Source organism: Drosophila subobscura, chromosome J, assembly GCF_008121235.1.
Source record: "Drosophila subobscura isolate 14011-0131.10 chromosome J, UCBerk_Dsub_1.0, whole genome shotgun sequence".
Taxonomy (NCBI): Eukaryota; Metazoa; Arthropoda; class Insecta; order Diptera; family Drosophilidae; genus Drosophila; species Drosophila subobscura.
The window spans coordinates 13,541,161-13,559,540 of NC_048532.1; the positions used below are offsets into that span (position 1 = coordinate 13,541,161).

Sequence of the window (18,380 nt, forward strand, 5' to 3'; positions counted from 1 at the left end):
GTTTAGCATTCAAAACATTTTAGAATTATGAAAAATTTAGCACTGGCCACACACACACACAGGCAGACACATTTGTTGTGAGGCAAAATTGATTCCGTACTGCGAAAGATAGCCAAAAGTCAGACAACCTGCACCGATCCAAACATGTTTCCATTCTCATTCTGGAGGGTCGATGAGCAGAAGGAGCCGCGTGAGCTGCCCTCGCCCGTGTGGCAGCAACTAAATGCAACATTTGTGGTGTAAGTTTACATTTTATTTTTGGGCTAAAATTCCTTTATGGGCAGCAATCCTTTTGGCAGCATCATTGGCTGGAGTTGGCTCATCTATTTGTTGTCTGCTTTTATCATTCTCGTTTGCGTTTATTTCGCTTACTGCGAACGCCGCCGCCAGTTGGAGTCGGCGCGACGTTTGCGTGGCATACAGCGGGATCAGGAGAGGTAATCCTTATATCCCATAATACTTATATATACCCAATAAAATATATATCCCATTTCCTGTTAGACCCCCACAAAAGCGTCGCCCCAGTGCTGCCTATAGGGATCATCAAATATATCGTCACATCATATTGAGCGTGGCCAAGTACATGAAGAATCCCGAGGGCATACGTCCCTTCATTGAGCAAATGGACCAGCTACAGTCCCTAAAGCCCACGGCATCCGATCAGGAACAGCAGCACGAGCAGTCCAGCTCCTTTTAGTGGTTTCGATCTACATTTTGTGGCTCACCAAATTCCAAGTGAAAACAGCAAACATTTTGGCTAATTCAATATTCCAAAATAAATGCAGGCAGAAGACATTTAACGAGCGTCGAATTTAATTCATGTTCACGGTTCGTGCATGCGCAGTGCGTGGCACTGGCTGTGGCAGGCTGCCTAAAAATATGCATTGCTATTTTTACCTGCCACAAATATAAACAAATGCCAGGCCATGTGCGTTGAGTCGCGTCGTGTCGGTCGGCGCGAGCTTTTCAGCTCACGAAGCTTCAGGGCTGAAAGTAGGCGAAAGCTTGAGCTCTCTGCTTTGCTCTGCTCCGCTAGCTTCTGCTCTCTTTCGCTTCCTGTTGCGTGTTGTTGCAGTCTGCCTTCCAGCTAGACGACGCTGGGGACACGCTCGCGCTCTCTCTCTCTGCTGCTGCTCGCGCGCGCTCTCTCTGGGACGCTTTCTCTGGTTCTAGCGCGGCTGCCTCTCTGGGCGTGGAGCAGCCAGTTCGTTGTGGCGCTCACAGGCTGCCCCCAGTCGCCAGTCAAACAGTGAGCGCGTCGCATCTTCGCACGCATCGAAAAGAACGGAACGGCAACGGCACGGCAGAAGCAGCAGCAGCAGCACTAGCAGCAGCGCGGGCGCGTTTAGTGGTTGTTGTTGTTGGAAACGGTCACACAGCCACAGGCTCAGTAACACACAAAACACACACACACATACACATAACACATACACCCACACACACACACACACAGAGCCACACACACAACTCGCACAAGCGGCCAGCAAACAAAAATTTTCTGTTTCTTTCTCTGGCCAAAAAGACAGCAAAAGTTGTTGCCCTTTTTTGTTGGTCAATTAAAAGTGCCAGAGAGAGAATTTCCATATAAGAAAAGCTGCAAAAAATCGCTCTCCCCGCAAATTGTCTATGCAAAAATCGTGAAAAAAATAAAGGGAATTCAATTAAAGTGTGGAAAATGATGGGACGAGCCAGAGACTAATTGAAAAATCAAGGCACACACCTGCGCACATGTCTGTGACTGTGAGAGTGCCGCGCTGTCAGTGTCAGTGTGGGTGTGGGCTTGTGCTTGTGCCTGTGTATGTGTGTTGAAGGCTAAAGCTGAAGCAGCAGCAGCAGCAGCAGCAGCAGTGGTAGCAGCCGAAAGCCAGGCCAAAAGAAAAGCCAACAAGTAAAGCCAGAAAGAAAAAAAGTTGCATGTGGTGTGTGGGCTCCTGGTCCCGAATATTTTGCAGCCGAGGCTAATGACAACATTGGAAAATTGTCAGTTCAGTGAGGAGGAGAGAGCACGTGCATGGGAAAAAGTGTGCGGGAAAACCCCAAGGGAAAGTGAAAGTGAAAAACGGAGCAACATTTTGGGGCCTTCAATTTGTTCCTTTTTTATGCCGCATTAATACCTTTTAGTCTGTATAATTTATCATTAATTTAACATGCATTAAAATATATTCTTTGATTGATGAATGTGCCCCCAGAGCCAGCTTATTTGTCGGCAAAATTTCTTATAGATAATACGAGTTGAGAGATACTTAATACCTGAGCACACCGAATGGACTCACATTTATTTAGATATTTTATAGTTCTCGCCTTGTTGCAGCCAAAAGAAAAGACGGGTAAACCACAGTGATAAAGACAAAGTGTTCAAGACAAACAAAAACATTATAAATAATCATAGATAATTTACATAAACAAATAAACCGAAATATTCAGTAAATAAATTAAACCAAACGCTGAATGGAATCAACACGGAAATGTTTGGGGCTAAACCATCGAAAAGTTGTTCAAGAAGTCAAAGGTGAGCAGACGAAATCTAAACATAATTGGGATATCATTTTGGTACAAACTTTTCCTGGGGTTCTAAGCTTTTCCAAATGCAGAAAATTATCTACCAAAGTTAGAATTTGTGCCCGTAAATGAAGAAATGTATTTTGGGGTAGGCATCCTCCAGCAATCCAACAAGCTTTGACTCAAACTCCCAGCCGTACCCTACCTCAACACAAAAGAGAGAAAGGAGACAGCAGCAAGGCAGGAACAAGCAGCAAAAGAAGAGGGAACAAAAGGGAAGCATCCACGAACGAGCCAAGCAAAACACAGAAGCAACCCCAAAAAGAAAGAAGCACAAGAAGTAGAGAATAATCATCCCGTCCCTCTTGGACTCCTACCCCGTGCTGGCTCAGAGATACCGAAAATAGGCAGAGCCCAAAAAAGAAAAGAGGAAAAAATGCGAATTTTGCTGGAAAAGCTCAATGCAAAGAATGAATGCGAGGACTGGGCAGGGCACGGCAGAGTAGGAGCAGGGCAGGGCAGGACGGAGCAGTGCAGGGGCTGAGGCAGCGTAGGATTAGGCCCCAAAGTCAAAGACTTTGCGCAAATAAGGAAAAGCTCGTGGGCTGAGCGCATCATTTCCCAAGCAAATTTCGTTTGCGGAAAATTTCAATTTATTCGAGGGGCTCCGGCGGGATTTGCAGGCAGATGGATGGCATGTATCATGGAGGATTGTATAGGGATACGAGTAGCAGCCCTGGACCACACGTCACACTTTTGCTCTTGCTGCTGTTCTTTTTTTCTTTTTATCTATTTTCATTTTGCTTTTATTGACTTTGACATTTTATGGGCAATTTGTCTTTTTCCCCTGTCATAAAATTGCGCGCCAAAGAAGCGTCGTTGTGTCCTTATCCTTATCGCTGAAGGACCAGGACACGGACACGGACCCGTGCCAGGCCGATGCCGCCAAGTTGTTTATTCTGTCGTAAATTTGCCTTCAAGGACGCGACGACAAGCGCCAACCCAAGCCAAAGCCAGGTCTTGGCCCGCACTCCCTCCCAGAGACCATTTTATCGATCACACAATGGGAAATTTCACACGTTACATATTCAGTGGAGGTCTCTGGGGGCTGCCCGTTCCCTAGCGTGGAGGAGTAGTCGTTTCCAGTTGGGGTTTTCCATCCCATTCCCCCACGTACCATATTTAATTACGTGCACCGCAAAGTCTTCAAGGTCTTCAAGCCCTTTGCATAATTCAAGGGTCTTATTCTCTCTCTTTTTGATCAACCAACCAGCAGACCATCCATCCACCAGTTCCGTGCCGAGTCTCCGAGTGGCTTTTGTTCTTGCAAACCTTTTGCTGAATAATGCAATTGACGCTGCTGCTGCTGGTGGTGCTGCTGCTTCTGCTGATGTGTGGGCGCTGACACAGTTGCCATTTTTCACACATGACCGAGCAAACCGGGCAACACATGCCTCCCGCCTCCGTTCACCCACTTTGTCCAGTGAACGAGCGCAAATTTCCATAGCATACTTCAAGGCTGCCGGCTTGTCGGGAGTCTAATTTACATGCGAAATGACGCGCTGCTCTGCTCGCCCCCTCCTCGTTTTGTGGCAGCTGCAGCCTGTTACAGTTATGAGCTGTAACGTGTAATTGTTTTCTGCTCTCTCTCGCTCGCTTTTTCTGCTTTTTCTGCTGTTTCTGTGCTGTGTTTCGCTTCACGTATTCAATTAGCTCGATAAAAAAAGAGACGCGACTGCAGCTGCCACACTCCACACTTAGGTATGCAGGAGGGGGAATCCAACCCACGCGTTAACCCTGCCGTTGGTGTTCGAATGTGCCCCTAATTTAATGTTAAATAATTCATAAATTAATTGTTGTTGGAATTCTTTTACACTTGAAATATTCCCACATTTCTCGGGCAGATTATTAGGTATATATCCAACCATGATTTATGGCCGCAACGTGTACGCCTTTTGACATGAAAGAAATTTTGGAAAGTGAGAGTGAGAATTGGACTCTTCGTTTAACAACAAAGGCAAAAGCCAAACAGAACACAACACAAAACACACACAAAACAAGGCTAAAACGAAGATGAGACAAACAAATGTGCGCGGCTAAAATTAAACATCTCGGAATAGCAACAACAAATATTTTATATATCTAAATATACAAATTGAGGGGCAATCGAGCAGCCGAGATACCCTAAAAAAAAGAGCAGCAAAGCCAAAGCTTTTGCGGCCAAAATCAATTTAGAATTCAACTGCAAATGGGTTTTATTGGAAGAGCGTAAAACAAGAGCACAATTCTCTAAGAAATCGCTACGCGTGGTACCCTCTTTTACAACACTTTATTGAGCATGGCATACCCCTCGCTGCTTGCTCTTGGGTAGCAGCAAAACAAAATTTATCCAAACGTAAAGAAAAGCATTTTAGGCAGCAAAAGAAATAGCAATAATTGTCGCCACGGCCAAGAAAAACATAAAAACAAATGGACACACCCACTCCGTCCACTCTGCCACTCTCCTGCCCTGCTGTTCCACTCCCTTTTCCATTTTCCCTCTGCCTTTTGCTTTCCTTCACGCACACAAATCGCAATTTTTGTTTCCTATCTTGCTGCCCTGCCCATTGCCTAATTAGTTGTGGGTTTGATTTATATATTTATGGGTGGGCGTGGCCAGGGGCTAGTGCCAACTAATTGCAGAGAATGGAGCGAGGACTAAGGCTCCTTTGGATACTCCTCTTGTGCATTGTTAACTGCTGTGCACTTTGCAGCTGCCACGAACAAATTGCTTGAATGTCAAACTGCGCTGTGCGCATCCCCTGCCACTTGCCACAATCCCGTAGCCAGAGTTGAGCGTCAGCTGCCACATTGAGCCAATCAATTGCAAATGAAATACAAGTAACGAGGCGAGAGGGCTGCAACTGCAGCGCATTGGCTTGATCCCCCCCCACACACACACACACACTTTGCTTATCAATCAGACAGCAAATAACACCAACAAATAAACAAGTTGCAAGCGAGGCACGGAGCGGAACAGCATGGGAAGCAACGTGAATGACAAATTGATGCATTGCCGTATTGATTGGCCGACTGACTGGCTTTGGCAGTGGCTGCCACTGCCACAGTGACTGGCAGTGCCAGTGTGGCACAGTGGCCGCCGCCACGCCGCCTTGGCTGAATGTCAAGTCGCAGACATTGAAACGAAAATTTGTTCGTTCGTTTGTTGCTTTTTTTTCCCCCGTTTGTTTGTGTTTTATTGATCGATTGTTTAGTATTTGATTGTAGCTGTGTGTGTGTGGGGGAGTGTCTATGTGTGTGTACGAGCCGGTGCCAGGAGCCCAACGACAATTGTCCTTAGCAGCGCCACATTTAATTTATTACGCATACGTCACGTGGTCTGCACTAAAACAGCAGAAGAAACAGAAGCGCCATGGGACCATGTGACCTTGCCAAATGCCAAAACATCTGCAACATTCTTTTGCCATGCACCAAAAAGCTACCAAAAAAAGCGATTCCAAAGGGAAATTCAGCAGAAATCTGAGGGGAAGCCAAGGGATGGCAAGCGGGCAGTCAAGTGATTCCTAGGGGCAGCAGCAGCATTGGGTGGGGAAGCCAATCTAAAACTATGCAAACACGCGCGCGGGACACCAAGACGCTGTTCTTGTCCTTGGCCAGTCATTCCCTTTCCGCCCTAAATGACAAGGCAAAAATTGGCCCAAATAAGAACATTTCGTTGTTCTTACGGCATTACACATTCCAGCCAGCCGAAACGGAGTGACTTCTGGCCGTTTATGGTCTTGGCAGCAGCAGCTGGTGGCACGTGAATTTCAGCTGTGAGCCAATCCCGCGCCGCGACATCAAACTGGGGTACATTTTCCAGGAAAATTGGTTTCTCCTTTATTTTTACTAGCATTCCTTATGGAGTGGCCACTGCTTTTCCTGGAAAAACTGTTGCATTCCCGCTCTGGCTAATTGCAGTTGTTGCCTGCAGGCATTTTGCTCTGAACAAAAGTTTGTGGCCAAAAAAGTTTTTGATTTCATTTCGGCAGGAGGAAGAGGGGTGTATAAAAGCAACAGGCTGACTGCTGACTGGAGGCGCCGCGGGAGCTGCAGCTGGTGGAAAGTTTATAAGCCAGCGGAGTGACAGGAGCTGCCAGCCCAGCAAGGCCGAAAATATCCTGCCATATGCGACATTTGACATGCGTAAGCATAAATTATGCATTGAGCAGAATGCACTGAGCGAAACCAGTAAACATTATAAATTAAACAGCGAACAGGAAGGGCGGCAGAAGCGGCAGAGGAGCCGCAGCGGCAGACGCGGCACAGAGGCAGAGCCGGAGCCAGAGCCTGTCATGGGTCTCTGTGCTGACGCCAAGGTGAGCTCATGCTTATATAAAGACACAGCCATCCACGTGGATGGTGGCGACGATGACGTGGCAAACAGCCGCAGCAGCCTTGCCACCCATCTGGCAGCGAACGTCATCAAATGAGTATCCTGCCACAGCCTGCATCTTGCCTTGGCCTTTGTTGCGGTGTTTCGCAATTTGTATTAACACACACACACACACACAGGTGTAGATATATGTGCAGGTGTGTAAGTGACACCCCCCCAAAGGTCTATTTATAGCAACTGAAAGCTCTGCTTCTGCTTCTGCTTCTGTTTCTGTTTTTTGCTGCTTTCACTTTCTTTTCACACCCTGCCACCTGTCCTGCCCGGCTGCCATTTGAATATGATTTTATGGGCAGCCATCCTGCCCGTCCGATAGGACGCTGTGTCACCCTCGATGGATGTGATGTGTGCCACATTTTGTGTCTGCCTGTCCCTGTGCGGCGGCATAAACACGCATGGGAATACATATTTTATGGGCACTCGCTGAAAAAGAGAAAAAGAAATCCACAAAAACGGGAAATGGGCACAAGCCAAACACACACAGAGATCCCCTGCCATACAGTGCGTTTCGGTAAAGTAGGGCAGGCAGAGAGTTCAGTTGTATTATCTGCTGACTAAGGCAGCAAAGTGTGTCATGGCTGGACATTTAATTTTCAGGGATTCAGAGTACATTACGCGGGGATTCGAAATGCCTGAACCTCCGCTTGGGTTCTGCTGTGAATATTTTAGCTATTTTATTGCAGCTTTAATTACAGCTTGGACTCCTTTTATTTAACAAAATGTTTGACATTCTTTCGCTCAAAGTTCGACGGCAAATGAAGAGCCTTAAGGCAAAAGACTGTAGCTGGAAAGGGGAACCGCCTGAAGCCTCTGCCCAGTCAGACCCGCATTTTATTTTTAATTATGCCACACACACACACGCATAATGAGCGGCGTGCCCGCTGCCCCAGTGGCAATCAAAATCTCATCAGGCTGTTAGCCGACACAAAGAGCTGCCGCACTCGCACTCCCCACTCCCCACTCCTTCTCCTTCTCGCAAAGAACACTGAAATTATTTACATAATTAATCACTTGCATGCGCTTATTGATTATCCTTTTTGCCTCCAAGAGAAAGTGTTCGCTCTCCCTTTCGTTTGCTGTGTGGCAAGGTTCGCTGAACTCCTGCCTCATGCCTCGGATTTTGACTCGAGTTTGCCTCATTATGTGTACACAAATCCACGGCGACGGCGACGGCTCTGGCTCCGGCTCCGGCTAAGTTCCCGGCAATAACACTTATTTCGCTGTAATTGCTGGCACGGACGTCGCGTTGATTGGAGTTGAGTCGTTTGGTTCATGGGTCAGGAAGTCATTTGCACAAATGACGTTTGCCCTGCGTCCACCAGCCACCCACCGCACCGTAGCCGCCATCCACTGCAGGTGGCGCTTATGTAATCAGTCTTTGTGCCATGGCTGGGGTGGGTGCGGGGGCGGGGGCGGGGGCGGCTAATGCAATTCATTGATATTTATCACCTGGCCAGCGCAGTGGGCTGCTCGCTCGCTCGCTGACTGACTGACTGTCGAACCCAAAGCGTTGTGCCCCGTTAGCGTTAATTAAATTACCAGTTCCGAGTGAGATAGTGAGTGCGGGAGGGAGGGACGGGAAGGGAAGGTGCACAGACGTGGCAACTTAAATGACAAACTTGTTACCTCATGCAATGCCACACCGCCACACCTCTACCCTCGCGACAGCATCCGCCAGTCGCCAGGCGCCCGTCTCCTTTGTCCCACATAGCCACCTCCTGCTGATTTCTAATGGCCTTTGATAATGGTGTTTGTGTTTGTGTTTGTGTTTGTGTCTGCGTAGAAAATGGCACGATGACGTCGTAAATGATGATGCTGATGGCTGGATGGGTGCTGTAGGTGGGGGGGACTACTATTATGGGATAGCCTCATCGATTGAGGGAAGGAAAGGGAAAGCTAAAGAAAGCAACTTGAACTTTTATAAGTATTTGAAATAAGTTTCTTTACATATTTAAATACTTAAAAAATATGTACAAAATATGTAAAAAATATGTAAAAAATATGTACGTACATATTTTTATATCCAAATGTAGTCGAAGTTCTTGTCGATGCTGCAGCAGCTGTCGCACTTGACACTGTCATTGTCAGAGTGGGTTGGAGGCGGGAGACGCAGGCGGACACAGTTTGAGCAGCGGCGCCGTGACAGCGATGGCTCTCAAACTGTGTCAAGTATGCCAGCAGCCAAAGTGGGTCACTGCAGCAGGACGACAGCAAGCGAGAGAGTGAGAGAGAGAGAGAGAGAGAGACTGGGGGTGGTTGGGTGGCAGGCAAGTGGCAGGCGCAGGATAAGCACGCTTATGTAAAGCGTTTGTGCAGCTAAAAGGCTTTCCCCGCCTGCCACATATTGGGGCACTCCTATGCACACTCTCGCATGTGGTAATAATTTATTGATTAGCTGGGGCTGTGGGTGCTGACTATTTATAGAGCTGCCAAAGCATTCAAATTTGTTTCCCTCTTTGTTCCAACAGAAGCGCACAACTAGCTAAAAACTGACTAAAAGGAGACAGAATTTACACAAGCAAAAGGATAATCAGAAGTAAAACCAAACACAGCGAAGGAGAACAGCAAAAAACAGCAAAAAACACTACGAAATATTTTAACTCGTAAATTGTAGCGCACAGGAGCATAAAAACAACATTAACAGCCATCAGAAAGGAGCCTTACAACAACAACAAAAAAAACACCAAAGCAACATTTGTGCTGTGCTTAAATTATAGTCAAACAAACCAAAAAATAAAGCAAAGAAAAGCTACAAATAAAAGAAGAAAGAACGAACGAACAGCCCAGACATCAATGCGCGTAATTATATAAAAACAAAGTAATTAATTCAAAATTAACATAAATATATACTAAATAATCATTATTCTTCCAATTGCGAGTAAATCGAAAACGATATTTAAACTTAGTAGCAACTTAATTAACAAAAAACTTAAACCTTAAACTTAAACTTAAACTTAAAGTTCGTTGAAAGCATTTTCGATGCCAGTTTAGAGTCTACAAAAAAAGAGTTGTGAAAGCGAAAACTAAACATAGAAAGTACAACAATTAGTAGAGATTTTTAAACATTTTAATCAAGTTTTAAAACGAGCTTCGACACACACACACACACAGCACACAACACAAGACATACACCTCTAAAAACCACACACGAGCCGAACATTATCCTTAACCTTAACCAGAGCAGGAGCCAAAAGTGCCACGGTTACGGCTGGTGTTTGCTTGCAATAGAAACACGTGGCAGGCAGAACAAGAACAAGAACAATCAAATTACGGCGCACACAGAGAGCAACGTTGAGCGGGGCTTTGGCACTGTGCCAGCGCCTAAATTTATACAAATTTTGGACCTCCAAGGCGGAGGCTCAGTGGCATACAAGGACAGCGACGACCTTCGCGTGTGCAAGCGTCGGCGGTTGCACAATACACACACACACACAAACACTACACACACTTAGACACACACAAACACAACACATAAGAGTAGCCTTAGACATATAGGAAAGCCACACGAGTAGACCGCCATGACCGGAAGTGAGCTACGGTCACGTCCACTGGCCTTTGCATAACAATCAGCAGCTGAAGGAGCAGCAGGGGGAGAAGCAACAGCAGGGGAAGAGAAACAGAAACCAAAAGGAAAGGGCAACTCTCACTCACTGTGGCTGTGCAAAAATGCAGGAAATGAGCTACCTGCAGGATAATTCCAAAGTGGAGGCCCTCACCAAAGCCGTGCTCATCTCCATACTGGGCGTGGCGATAGTGCTCTCCAATCTCCTCATCATTGCCACCTATGCCAATTTCAAGGGTAAGCCAATCCACTCCACTCGAAGCTGTACTAATCTTCCCATTTCCTGCAGGTCCCACAGAGGTTATCAATTATTATCTGCTCTCCCTGGCCATAGCCGATCTGCTATGCGGCCTTCTGGTTGTGCCGTTCTCCGTGTATCCCGCTCTGACGGGCGAGTGGATGTACGGGGATATCTTGTGCCGCTTTACGGGCTATCTGGAGGTGACCCTCTGGGCGGTGTCTGTCTACACATTCATGTGGATCTCAGTGGATCGCTATCTGGCGGTGCGCAAACCTCTGCGCTATGAAACGGTGCAGACAAAGACGCGGTGAGTCCAAGAAGTTCCTCTCCAGGTTGTCTTCTCTCTCTCTCTGTTGTAATTTTTGATATTTTCTACAAGACTTTCCATTGCAGTGCTAACGCTGAAGTACTTCAATTCAGTTCGCTTTCGAAGCTCTCTTTAATCACACTTCTCATATATTTTTCCTCATTTTCCTGTAGCTGCCAATGCTGGATGGTGTTCACATGGATATCCGCTGGGTTGCTCTGCTGTCCGCCGATACTCGGCTATACGAAGCCCATAGAGAATAATTTGGCGCACATTTGCATGCTGGACTGGGGCAACATGGCGGCGTACAGTGCCACACTGGCGATATTAGTTTTAGGTCCCAGCCTCATATCGATCGTACACAACTATGGCTATATCTTTGTGATGATGCGTAAAATAAGATCGGGCGAGCCAATACACGATAAAGAATATGCAACTGCTCTGGCTGAAAATTTGTCAAACCCTAGTCATATGATGTCATTCGCATTAGTCTTTGCATTCTGGATGTCCTGGCTGCCATGGATCTCAGTGAGGCTGTATGAGGTGGTCACGGGCGATGTTATCCAAAGTACTCTTATCAATTTCGCAGTCGTCTGGATCGGCGTACTGAACTCATTCTGGAAAATTCTAATCATGACCAGTATGTCGCCGCAATTTCGTATCGCTTTGAGAGTATTTTGCTTAACCATTTGTTGTAAGACTAAGGGCCGTTTGCAAGCTGAACTAATCGGGTTGGACCCAGATGACTAGAGTTAGATTTCGATTTTCATTACCTCAAATCCCAGTGCCCCAATTCAAACAGAACTCCCCCAAACAACACCCCTCTCCCCCCATCCCGTTAAAGCAAACTTAAAATATTTCCCGCAAGTAATAATTGGTTGTAACTTTTGCATCTTTGAACCACACCACTTCTCTCTCGCTCTCTCTGGGCCTGTCTGTTCGAAACAAACGAGCACAGAGCAGAGTTGAGTCTACACACTCTCTCCTTACTTGCTATCTTGCCACATAGTTGCATATTTACGAAGGCCCGTTTGGCAATACGTGACATAATGAAATGAATGCCAACACAACAACAACTTCACTTCACTCCACAACTCATCCACTGCACAACAGCCAACACCACTCTCGACCACAGCCACAGCCACAGCCACAGACACCACACAGCCATAGACACGACCACGAAAGACATTTTCATATATCCCCCCATAGACTGTAAGCTAGTTCTAAGAGTTTTTAGCGGCATAACTAATTACGATTGATTGATTATGTATTGTGTATTTATGAGCTTAACGAAAGTATATTACTGTACGCCTAAGTATATTCAATTGACTTGCAAAACTCTACTAGCAGACGCCCTAGTTTTAGCCAACGATTCCGACAATTCCGATCGTAGACGTGTGAGGTTTACAGCTCAACTAGAGTTTTGCTAAACAAACAAAAATCATAGCGCTACTTGCATAAAAACTTTAAACCCCTTACTAGACCATGTAAATCTCTCGCGCGAGTTTAGACTATTTAAAGTTCTACGAGTAAACAAGTAAAGAATCCTTTTTCAAAGTCCATATTAAGTAGCATTTAGTATTTTACAAAACAAAAGAAAAAACAACAATCGTGTAGCGTTTATTATTAAACAATTTGCCAAAAACAATGCCGAAAAGAGTTCCGAAAACAAAAACACTTTCAATTCAAAACTCTTTGCACGCTTCGAACGGGAAAATACACAACCCAAAAAATATAATCAGTGGCAGTAAAAATTATATAATTCAGTAATTAGTTCCCCAAACTAAAAAAAAAACAAGCAAAAACATTTCCAATAGTTCGTAGCAAATTAACAACTATATAAATAATTAAATAACATAGAAAATCGTACGCTGGGGGCAAGTAAATTGTAGATAAATGTAAGCTAGAGGCTAGAGTTTCGGTCATGGTTAGGGTACAACTTTTGGGTCTTTGGGTGCCGCCGCCACCGTGCTCAGGGGCGCACCTCTGGCCGGGGGCACAACAGACTGTTGCAATTTTGCCTAGTTCCCTTAGTGGGTTAAATTCAGTTTCCCCGCCCCGGCCGGCGATGCGCCCCCGGGCCAACATTGGGGGTGGCCAACAAAAAACCAAACCTTGTGTATATTTAAATTTATGTTATTTAATTTTACCAAGTCCAATGGGCTGATGTTATCGATTTGTAAATGTACGAAATTGTGTTCGCAGTTAGACATGGAGGGAACGGCATTGAAACGTCTAAATAATGAATGCAGTAAATAAATGCAAAAAACTTGATAATGTATGAAGACTTCCACTTTTGAACTTGAATTACGCGCGCAGTTTGCGCTATCGATTATGAAATACCGATATTTGCATGCATCGTATCGATTGGCAACTGTGACGTTAGTTTCTGCCATCCCTGGTTGCTCTCGCTCCCAGCGCAAAAATGAGCAGTCACGCTCTTGGCAGAAAAATTATAAACAAAAAACCATAAAACATGGAAATTCGGAACGCTGATCCTGGCGCCGTGCAATATGGCAATTTCATGAATTACTATCAATTCAATTCGGCCTCCGAGAGGGTGAAACTGCTGCCGGACAAGGATATCTGGCTGCCAGCCGCCCTGGACCTGGAGGAGCGTCCCTACCTCGTGCTGGATGTGGGCTGTAATTGCGGCGTCTTCACTCAAATGCTGCATGGATACCTGGAGCAGTGCCTGCAGCGACCCGTGCACATACTGGGCGTGGACATTGACGAGCGGCTGATACTGCGCGCCAAAGAGGCGAACACGTGCCCGGAGAAGATCTCCTACGAGTGCGTGGACGTGCTGGATGGCTCCGACTTTGAGACGGTGCTGAGCTACTTGGATGGCAGGCAGCGGCTGAAGTTCGATGCCATCTGCTGCTACTCCATCACCATGTGGATCCACCTGAATCACCATGACGCAGGCCTCAGACTGTTCCTCAGGAAGCTCTCCCATCTGGCCGAGCTGCTCGTGGTGGAGCCACAGCCCTGGAAGTGCTACCAAACGGCAGAGCGGAGACTCAAGAAAGCTGGCGAAGTGTTTCCCCTGTTTCTGCAGCTCAAATGGCGCTCGGATGTGGAGCAGCAGATAGACAGCTACCTGGAGCGGGCACTGGATCGAAGGAAGTTGTTCGAGTCGACGCCCACCAAGTGGCAGCGTAGAATCTGCTTCTTTAGATGATAAACCAAAGTAACAAAACAAGTTTAAGTTGTACAAATTCGTAGAATAACAGAGACAGTCCCCCCTGGTACCCCCTTTAATCCACATTCAACTTCCGGAAGGATCCCTCGATGCCGAAGAGACCCTCAAAGTCAATGGGATTGCCAGGGCGCAGGCTCTCATCCGTGCCGTACGTGGCATTGGCCTGGAAGAACTCCTCGTACTCGTCAAACTTCTTCTCCCACGCCGCAACCAGATCCTCGATGGCGCCGTTCTGTCCGCCGTAGTTCTCCGACAGATACTCCAGCGGAATCTGATCCGTGAGCAGCCCCATCTTGCTGCCATGAACGAACAGACGTCCCTGCATCTTCTTGGACATCATGGGCTTGAAGATGTTGAAGACCTGCTCGAAGCCCGTGATGGTGTTGATAAAGTGCTGGGCCTTGGGCCGCAGCGGCAGCGCCTCCTCCGAGAAGACGGTGAACTTCTTGGCCATCGATGGCGTCATCTGGAACATGTGCGCCGCTGTGGCGCCCTTCATGTCCATGATGAACACAATGCCGTTGACATTGGCGTAGTCATCCTCCATGATGGCAATCTCCTGCATGGCCTGCGCCACCTGCATGCACTCCAGAATGTTGTACTTCTCCACGGGACACAGACCCATGCGCCAGATGGCAATGCGTGGCCCGTTGCCATGGAGGGGAGTCGGCAGGTAGACCAGCGCGCTGAGAGTTAAAGATTTAGAATGGTTTTGGAAGAGTTTCTCCCTGCCGCTTACCCCGTTTGATGAATCTCCCGGAACTTGGGACTCCTCGTGGTGGTGACATTGAAGAAATCTGGATACTTGGTGCGCAGTGTGTAGTACTTGTCCAGCTTGGACTTGGCCCGCTCCAGGCTGTACTTGCAGCCGCGCAGAAAGGCCACCAGGAACTGGTCGTCGGTGCGCGGATTGAGGTGCGGCTGCTGCTTGATCCAAGTCTTGAATGCCTCCAGATCCGCCTCGAGGCGATCGGGCACCTCGTGCAGCTGCTCCTTGGCCGTCTGCTGCAGCTCGGGCGTCAGGGCACGTATTTGGGGCGGCATTTCTGATTCTGTTCTGGACTACTCAAAGGTTCTTGGGGCACTGCTGCGGCCACGGCCACTTGGGCCGTGGTTTCTTGCAATCGTCGAAGTTTATTGGGTTTCATTTATCAATTGCTGATAAGTGTCGCGTTGATTGCCAGCCATAAACTAAATAAAGACAAATACTCGCAGTGCAAAATGCCCGCACGATAAGCATAAGTAGGGAGACGGGGCAGATGTCGTAAGAGAAACGCTGAGCGGCGAAATCCCCCAAGTGCAGGGCAGGACAGGGCATAATTGTACAATTAACAGATTTTTATTCGACTTGTCGCTCTACTTCTGGAACGGATAGTAGTCCAGTCCCGAGTTGTAGTTGTATTTTGGCTTCTGCTTCCGCTGGGCCGTCGCTATCAGCTCCTGCACGTCCTTGCGGTAGGCGGGCGGCAGCATTTCCTCGTGCAGCGTGCACTTGTGCTCCTCGGGCTCCTCCACCTTGAAGATGTACCGCCGCACAATGTCTATGTCGCGGCCAAACTCCTCCTTGAGGTCCGAGATCTGTGTGGGCGCCGTGTCGAAGGCGATGGTGAAGTGGGTGCCCACGCGGTGCACCACCCCGTGCTCGCTGACTTTGTGGGGCAGCGCCCGCGTGCCGAGGTTCTCCAGCTTCCGAATGATGCCGCCCTTGTCCAATATAGCTTCGGCGGTGCGACGTATCACGGATATCAGTTCGGGCTGTCATTTATATTTGTTATTACTTTTATGTAACTCTAAGGGGGAGAATTTCAACTGCAACTTACGCGCGGCAGCTGACGCAGCACCAGTGCTAGCTCGTAGGAAGGCATTGTGGCGGGGTTTAGCTGTGTGTTGCTTTCTGTTTGTTTAACCTTTTAATTGATATATTTGCAATTATTCAGGTTTTAAATTCTAATTGTTGATTTTGGATCCACCGGCTGATGGTGCTGGAAAACGCAAATTTCGACAGCCAAGTGTGGCCTAAAAAGTATTTTAGGTATATACGGTATATGTAGAAGTGTGAACGTATATCTCTTTGGGACATTTCCTGGGGTAATTTTTCTGCTCACATTTGAAACGTATAAATGAGTCGGAGAGAGGGAAATTGCACTGACCATTTAGACACAGGAGAGGATATCCCTGACCGTTTAGACACAAGAGAGGAATTCCCCTGGGAAATTTTCGTCTCCGCTTTCCACCTCATCCGCAGCCGACGCAGCAACAAAACCAATTGATATAAAACATTTTTTACTTAAAAAAATTATTTTCTCCCGAGCGGTTGGTGCGCGCGTCGTTGTCGAGTAAAGTAAATAGAAATAAAGTATATATTTAGCTATTTCCTTGGATTCGGCCCTTCTTTTGGGCGTATTTGGCCAAAGGTAAAAAGAACGCGATAGAAAAAAAACAAATTTGTGCTTCTGTGTGGTGTTTATGTGTGTTTATGTGGTTTTGTGTGTGCCAATATTACTCGAATTATGACGCATGCTGTTAAAAGTGCAATGAAAGCCGCATATTGAAGAAATATCTGAGAAATTGTGCAACAAATCGGACGAAACGAGTTCAAAAAGGAAAAAAGTGCGTGGGAGGGAGAGACGGATAGAGAGAGTGTGTTGGTGTGCGTGCAGAATGTGTGCGAAATTATGTAAAATACCAAAACAATAGAAAGAAAGAAAAGCTGATTCAAAATTCCAATTGCAATGCAACGCATGCTATCTCTTTCTCTCTCTTGCTTTAGTGCGCCGGTGCAACGCGAATGCCAGTGCATTTCCCCTTCGGTTTTTTGCCTTTAAATTACTTTCCTCTCGATTATTGGCGCTATCCAGAAAACGGTCACATATTCCTACCTGCCCTGCGCCCCTGCTCCGCTGCCCCTCTGCCGGCTGCGCTGCATTGACACGTCGCAACGTCTGCATTCTTGTTTCTTTCGTTTTTTACCTGTTTAACCACCAAATTCGAGTCTGCCGTGCCGTGGAATTAATGCTCTCTATCATAGAACGCGGCGCAACGTTGAAACAAACACAGAAATTAATTAACCTTTGCGGGAAATACATACAAACAAACGCCAGCAACAACAAAAACTACATCTCTCATAATTTACTCCTCTTCCTCTCCGTTCTTTCGTTTCGTGCGCTTCTTTTGGATTACATTATCTTCTCTTTTTTTGTGGATTATTACTACTACAGTGGCAAGCAGTTCAAGCAGTAGACACAGCAGCAACAACAAACTGGCCGAATCGGAAAACGCATCAGCGGAAAACTCCAACAACATGAGTTGGGGCATAGAGCTATGGGTAAGTTTTGTTTCTCTTTTGTTGATTAGAGTTAGAGTGGGGTTCTTCTGATTGGATTATGGAAGTCTCTAGATAAGCAGCAACGAAATCCTTCCCGTTAAGCTTTGTGTGAGTGTTTTGTTATTGCTTATTGTTAGTGGAATTTCCAAAGCAACTGCAGATGGGATATAAATTCTTATCAAGTTTAGCGGTTCTTCAAAGCAAAGGAAAAGAGATGAGAGACAACTGCAGATAATCATAATCTCGCAATGAATTATTGGAACTCTTGAGGTAAACAATTATCGAGTGAATAATTATTATTGTGTGGGAATTCTTTTTGGTAAAGAGAGAGACGGATTGCTTTTGCTGATAAGGAAATTGTATTCGTTTCCAGTTTGAGGGCTTCTGAAATAAGCAGATATAAAACAGAGGCTTTTGCAGTTTTGCAAACCAAATTTATGGAATTCTCGAACATAACTGTTAAATCCTTCTCCACTTAGCCATTACAATTCCTTTCTTATCAGCTTTTACAAACCAAGAAATCATCTCAAAGCCAAGCCAAAGTGCAGGCAAATGTCTCAAGAACTCAGCGCTCATAATGTCTCTCTCTCTCTCTCCATCTCTGTCTGCGTTGGAACTTGAAACTTAATGAAGAAAAAAAAACTGGTTTTGCGGGTTTTATGTAAATTGCTGCCATATGAGCGGCGGCGGCTCCAAGCGTGCGCTCCCCAGAGCGTTATTTCTCGGATATTTCGTTGTTTTGCTTTTGCAGTGTGTTTTGTTCTACTCGGTATGGGAGTGGAGAGGAGACGAGAGTAAAAGAGAGGCCC

General features: G+C 46.5%; 6 protein-coding genes across 15 annotated transcripts in view; 4 read left to right on the forward strand and 2 right to left on the reverse strand.

Annotated features, from left to right (window-relative positions):
- On the forward strand, positions 1 to 712 carry LOC117894969. Its single transcript, XM_034802304.1, has 3 exons — positions 1 to 239; positions 300 to 437; positions 502 to 712. The coding sequence occupies exons 1-3, from the start codon at positions 145 to 147 to the stop codon at positions 695 to 697; spliced, it is 429 nt and encodes a 142-aa protein (XP_034658195.1). The 5' UTR covers positions 1 to 144; the 3' UTR covers positions 698 to 712.
- Positions 713 to 1,234: 522 nt separating this feature from the next.
- Positions 1,235 to 13,269, forward strand: LOC117894962 (beta-2 adrenergic receptor). Of its 2 annotated transcripts, XM_034802293.1 has the most exons (5): positions 1,235 to 1,351; positions 2,312 to 2,509; positions 9,400 to 10,730; positions 10,783 to 11,041; positions 11,215 to 13,269. In XM_034802293.1, exons 3-5 carry the CDS (start codon positions 10,598 to 10,600, stop codon positions 11,789 to 11,791), a joined length of 969 nt encoding a protein of 322 aa, XP_034658184.1. In that variant the 5' UTR covers positions 1,235 to 1,351; positions 2,312 to 2,509; positions 9,400 to 10,597; the 3' UTR covers positions 11,792 to 13,269. The 2 variants fall into 2 exon arrangements, with proteins under 2 accessions (XP_034658184.1, XP_034658185.1); XM_034802294.1 differs by lacking the exon at positions 1,235 to 1,351 and having other exon boundaries at positions 2,309 to 2,509.
- Positions 13,270 to 13,460: 191 nt separating this feature from the next.
- Positions 13,461 to 14,295, forward strand: LOC117894966 (probable RNA methyltransferase CG11342). Its single transcript, XM_034802300.1, has one exon. It carries the CDS (start codon positions 13,518 to 13,520, stop codon positions 14,223 to 14,225), a length of 708 nt encoding a protein of 235 aa, XP_034658191.1. The 5' UTR covers positions 13,461 to 13,517; the 3' UTR covers positions 14,226 to 14,295.
- On the reverse strand, positions 14,248 to 15,353 carry LOC117894963 (alpha-tocopherol transfer protein-like). The gene is made up of 2 exons (XM_034802296.1): positions 14,986 to 15,353; positions 14,248 to 14,932 (listed from the first exon to the last, which is right to left on the reverse strand). Exons 1-2 carry the CDS (start codon positions 15,288 to 15,290, stop codon positions 14,302 to 14,304), a joined length of 936 nt encoding a protein of 311 aa, XP_034658187.1. The 5' UTR covers positions 15,291 to 15,353; the 3' UTR covers positions 14,248 to 14,301.
- A 213-nt stretch (positions 15,354 to 15,566) lies between these two features.
- Positions 15,567 to 16,228, reverse strand: LOC117894967 (probable 28S ribosomal protein S6, mitochondrial). The gene is made up of 2 exons (XM_034802301.1): positions 16,067 to 16,228; positions 15,567 to 16,001 (listed from the first exon to the last, which is right to left on the reverse strand). Exons 1-2 carry the CDS (start codon positions 16,109 to 16,111, stop codon positions 15,603 to 15,605), a joined length of 444 nt encoding a protein of 147 aa, XP_034658192.1. The 5' UTR covers positions 16,112 to 16,228; the 3' UTR covers positions 15,567 to 15,602.
- Positions 16,229 to 16,508: 280 nt separating this feature from the next.
- LOC117893408 (formin-binding protein 1-like) overlaps positions 16,509 to 18,380 on the forward strand; it is a 32,529-nt gene continuing 30,657 nt past the window's right edge. For 7 of the 9 annotated variants that reach the window (XM_034800012.1, XM_034800016.1, XM_034800017.1 and 4 more), the window contains exons 1-2: positions 16,570 to 16,587; positions 17,465 to 17,571. In XM_034800012.1, coding sequence (XP_034655903.1) covers position 16,587; positions 17,465 to 17,571 — 108 coding nt within the window. In that variant the 5' untranslated portion in view covers positions 16,570 to 16,586. Of the gene's footprint in view, positions 16,661 to 16,837; positions 16,857 to 17,464; positions 17,572 to 18,380 lie in introns of those variants that run through there. The other 2 variants (XM_034800015.1, XM_034800008.1) reach the window with 2 other exon arrangements.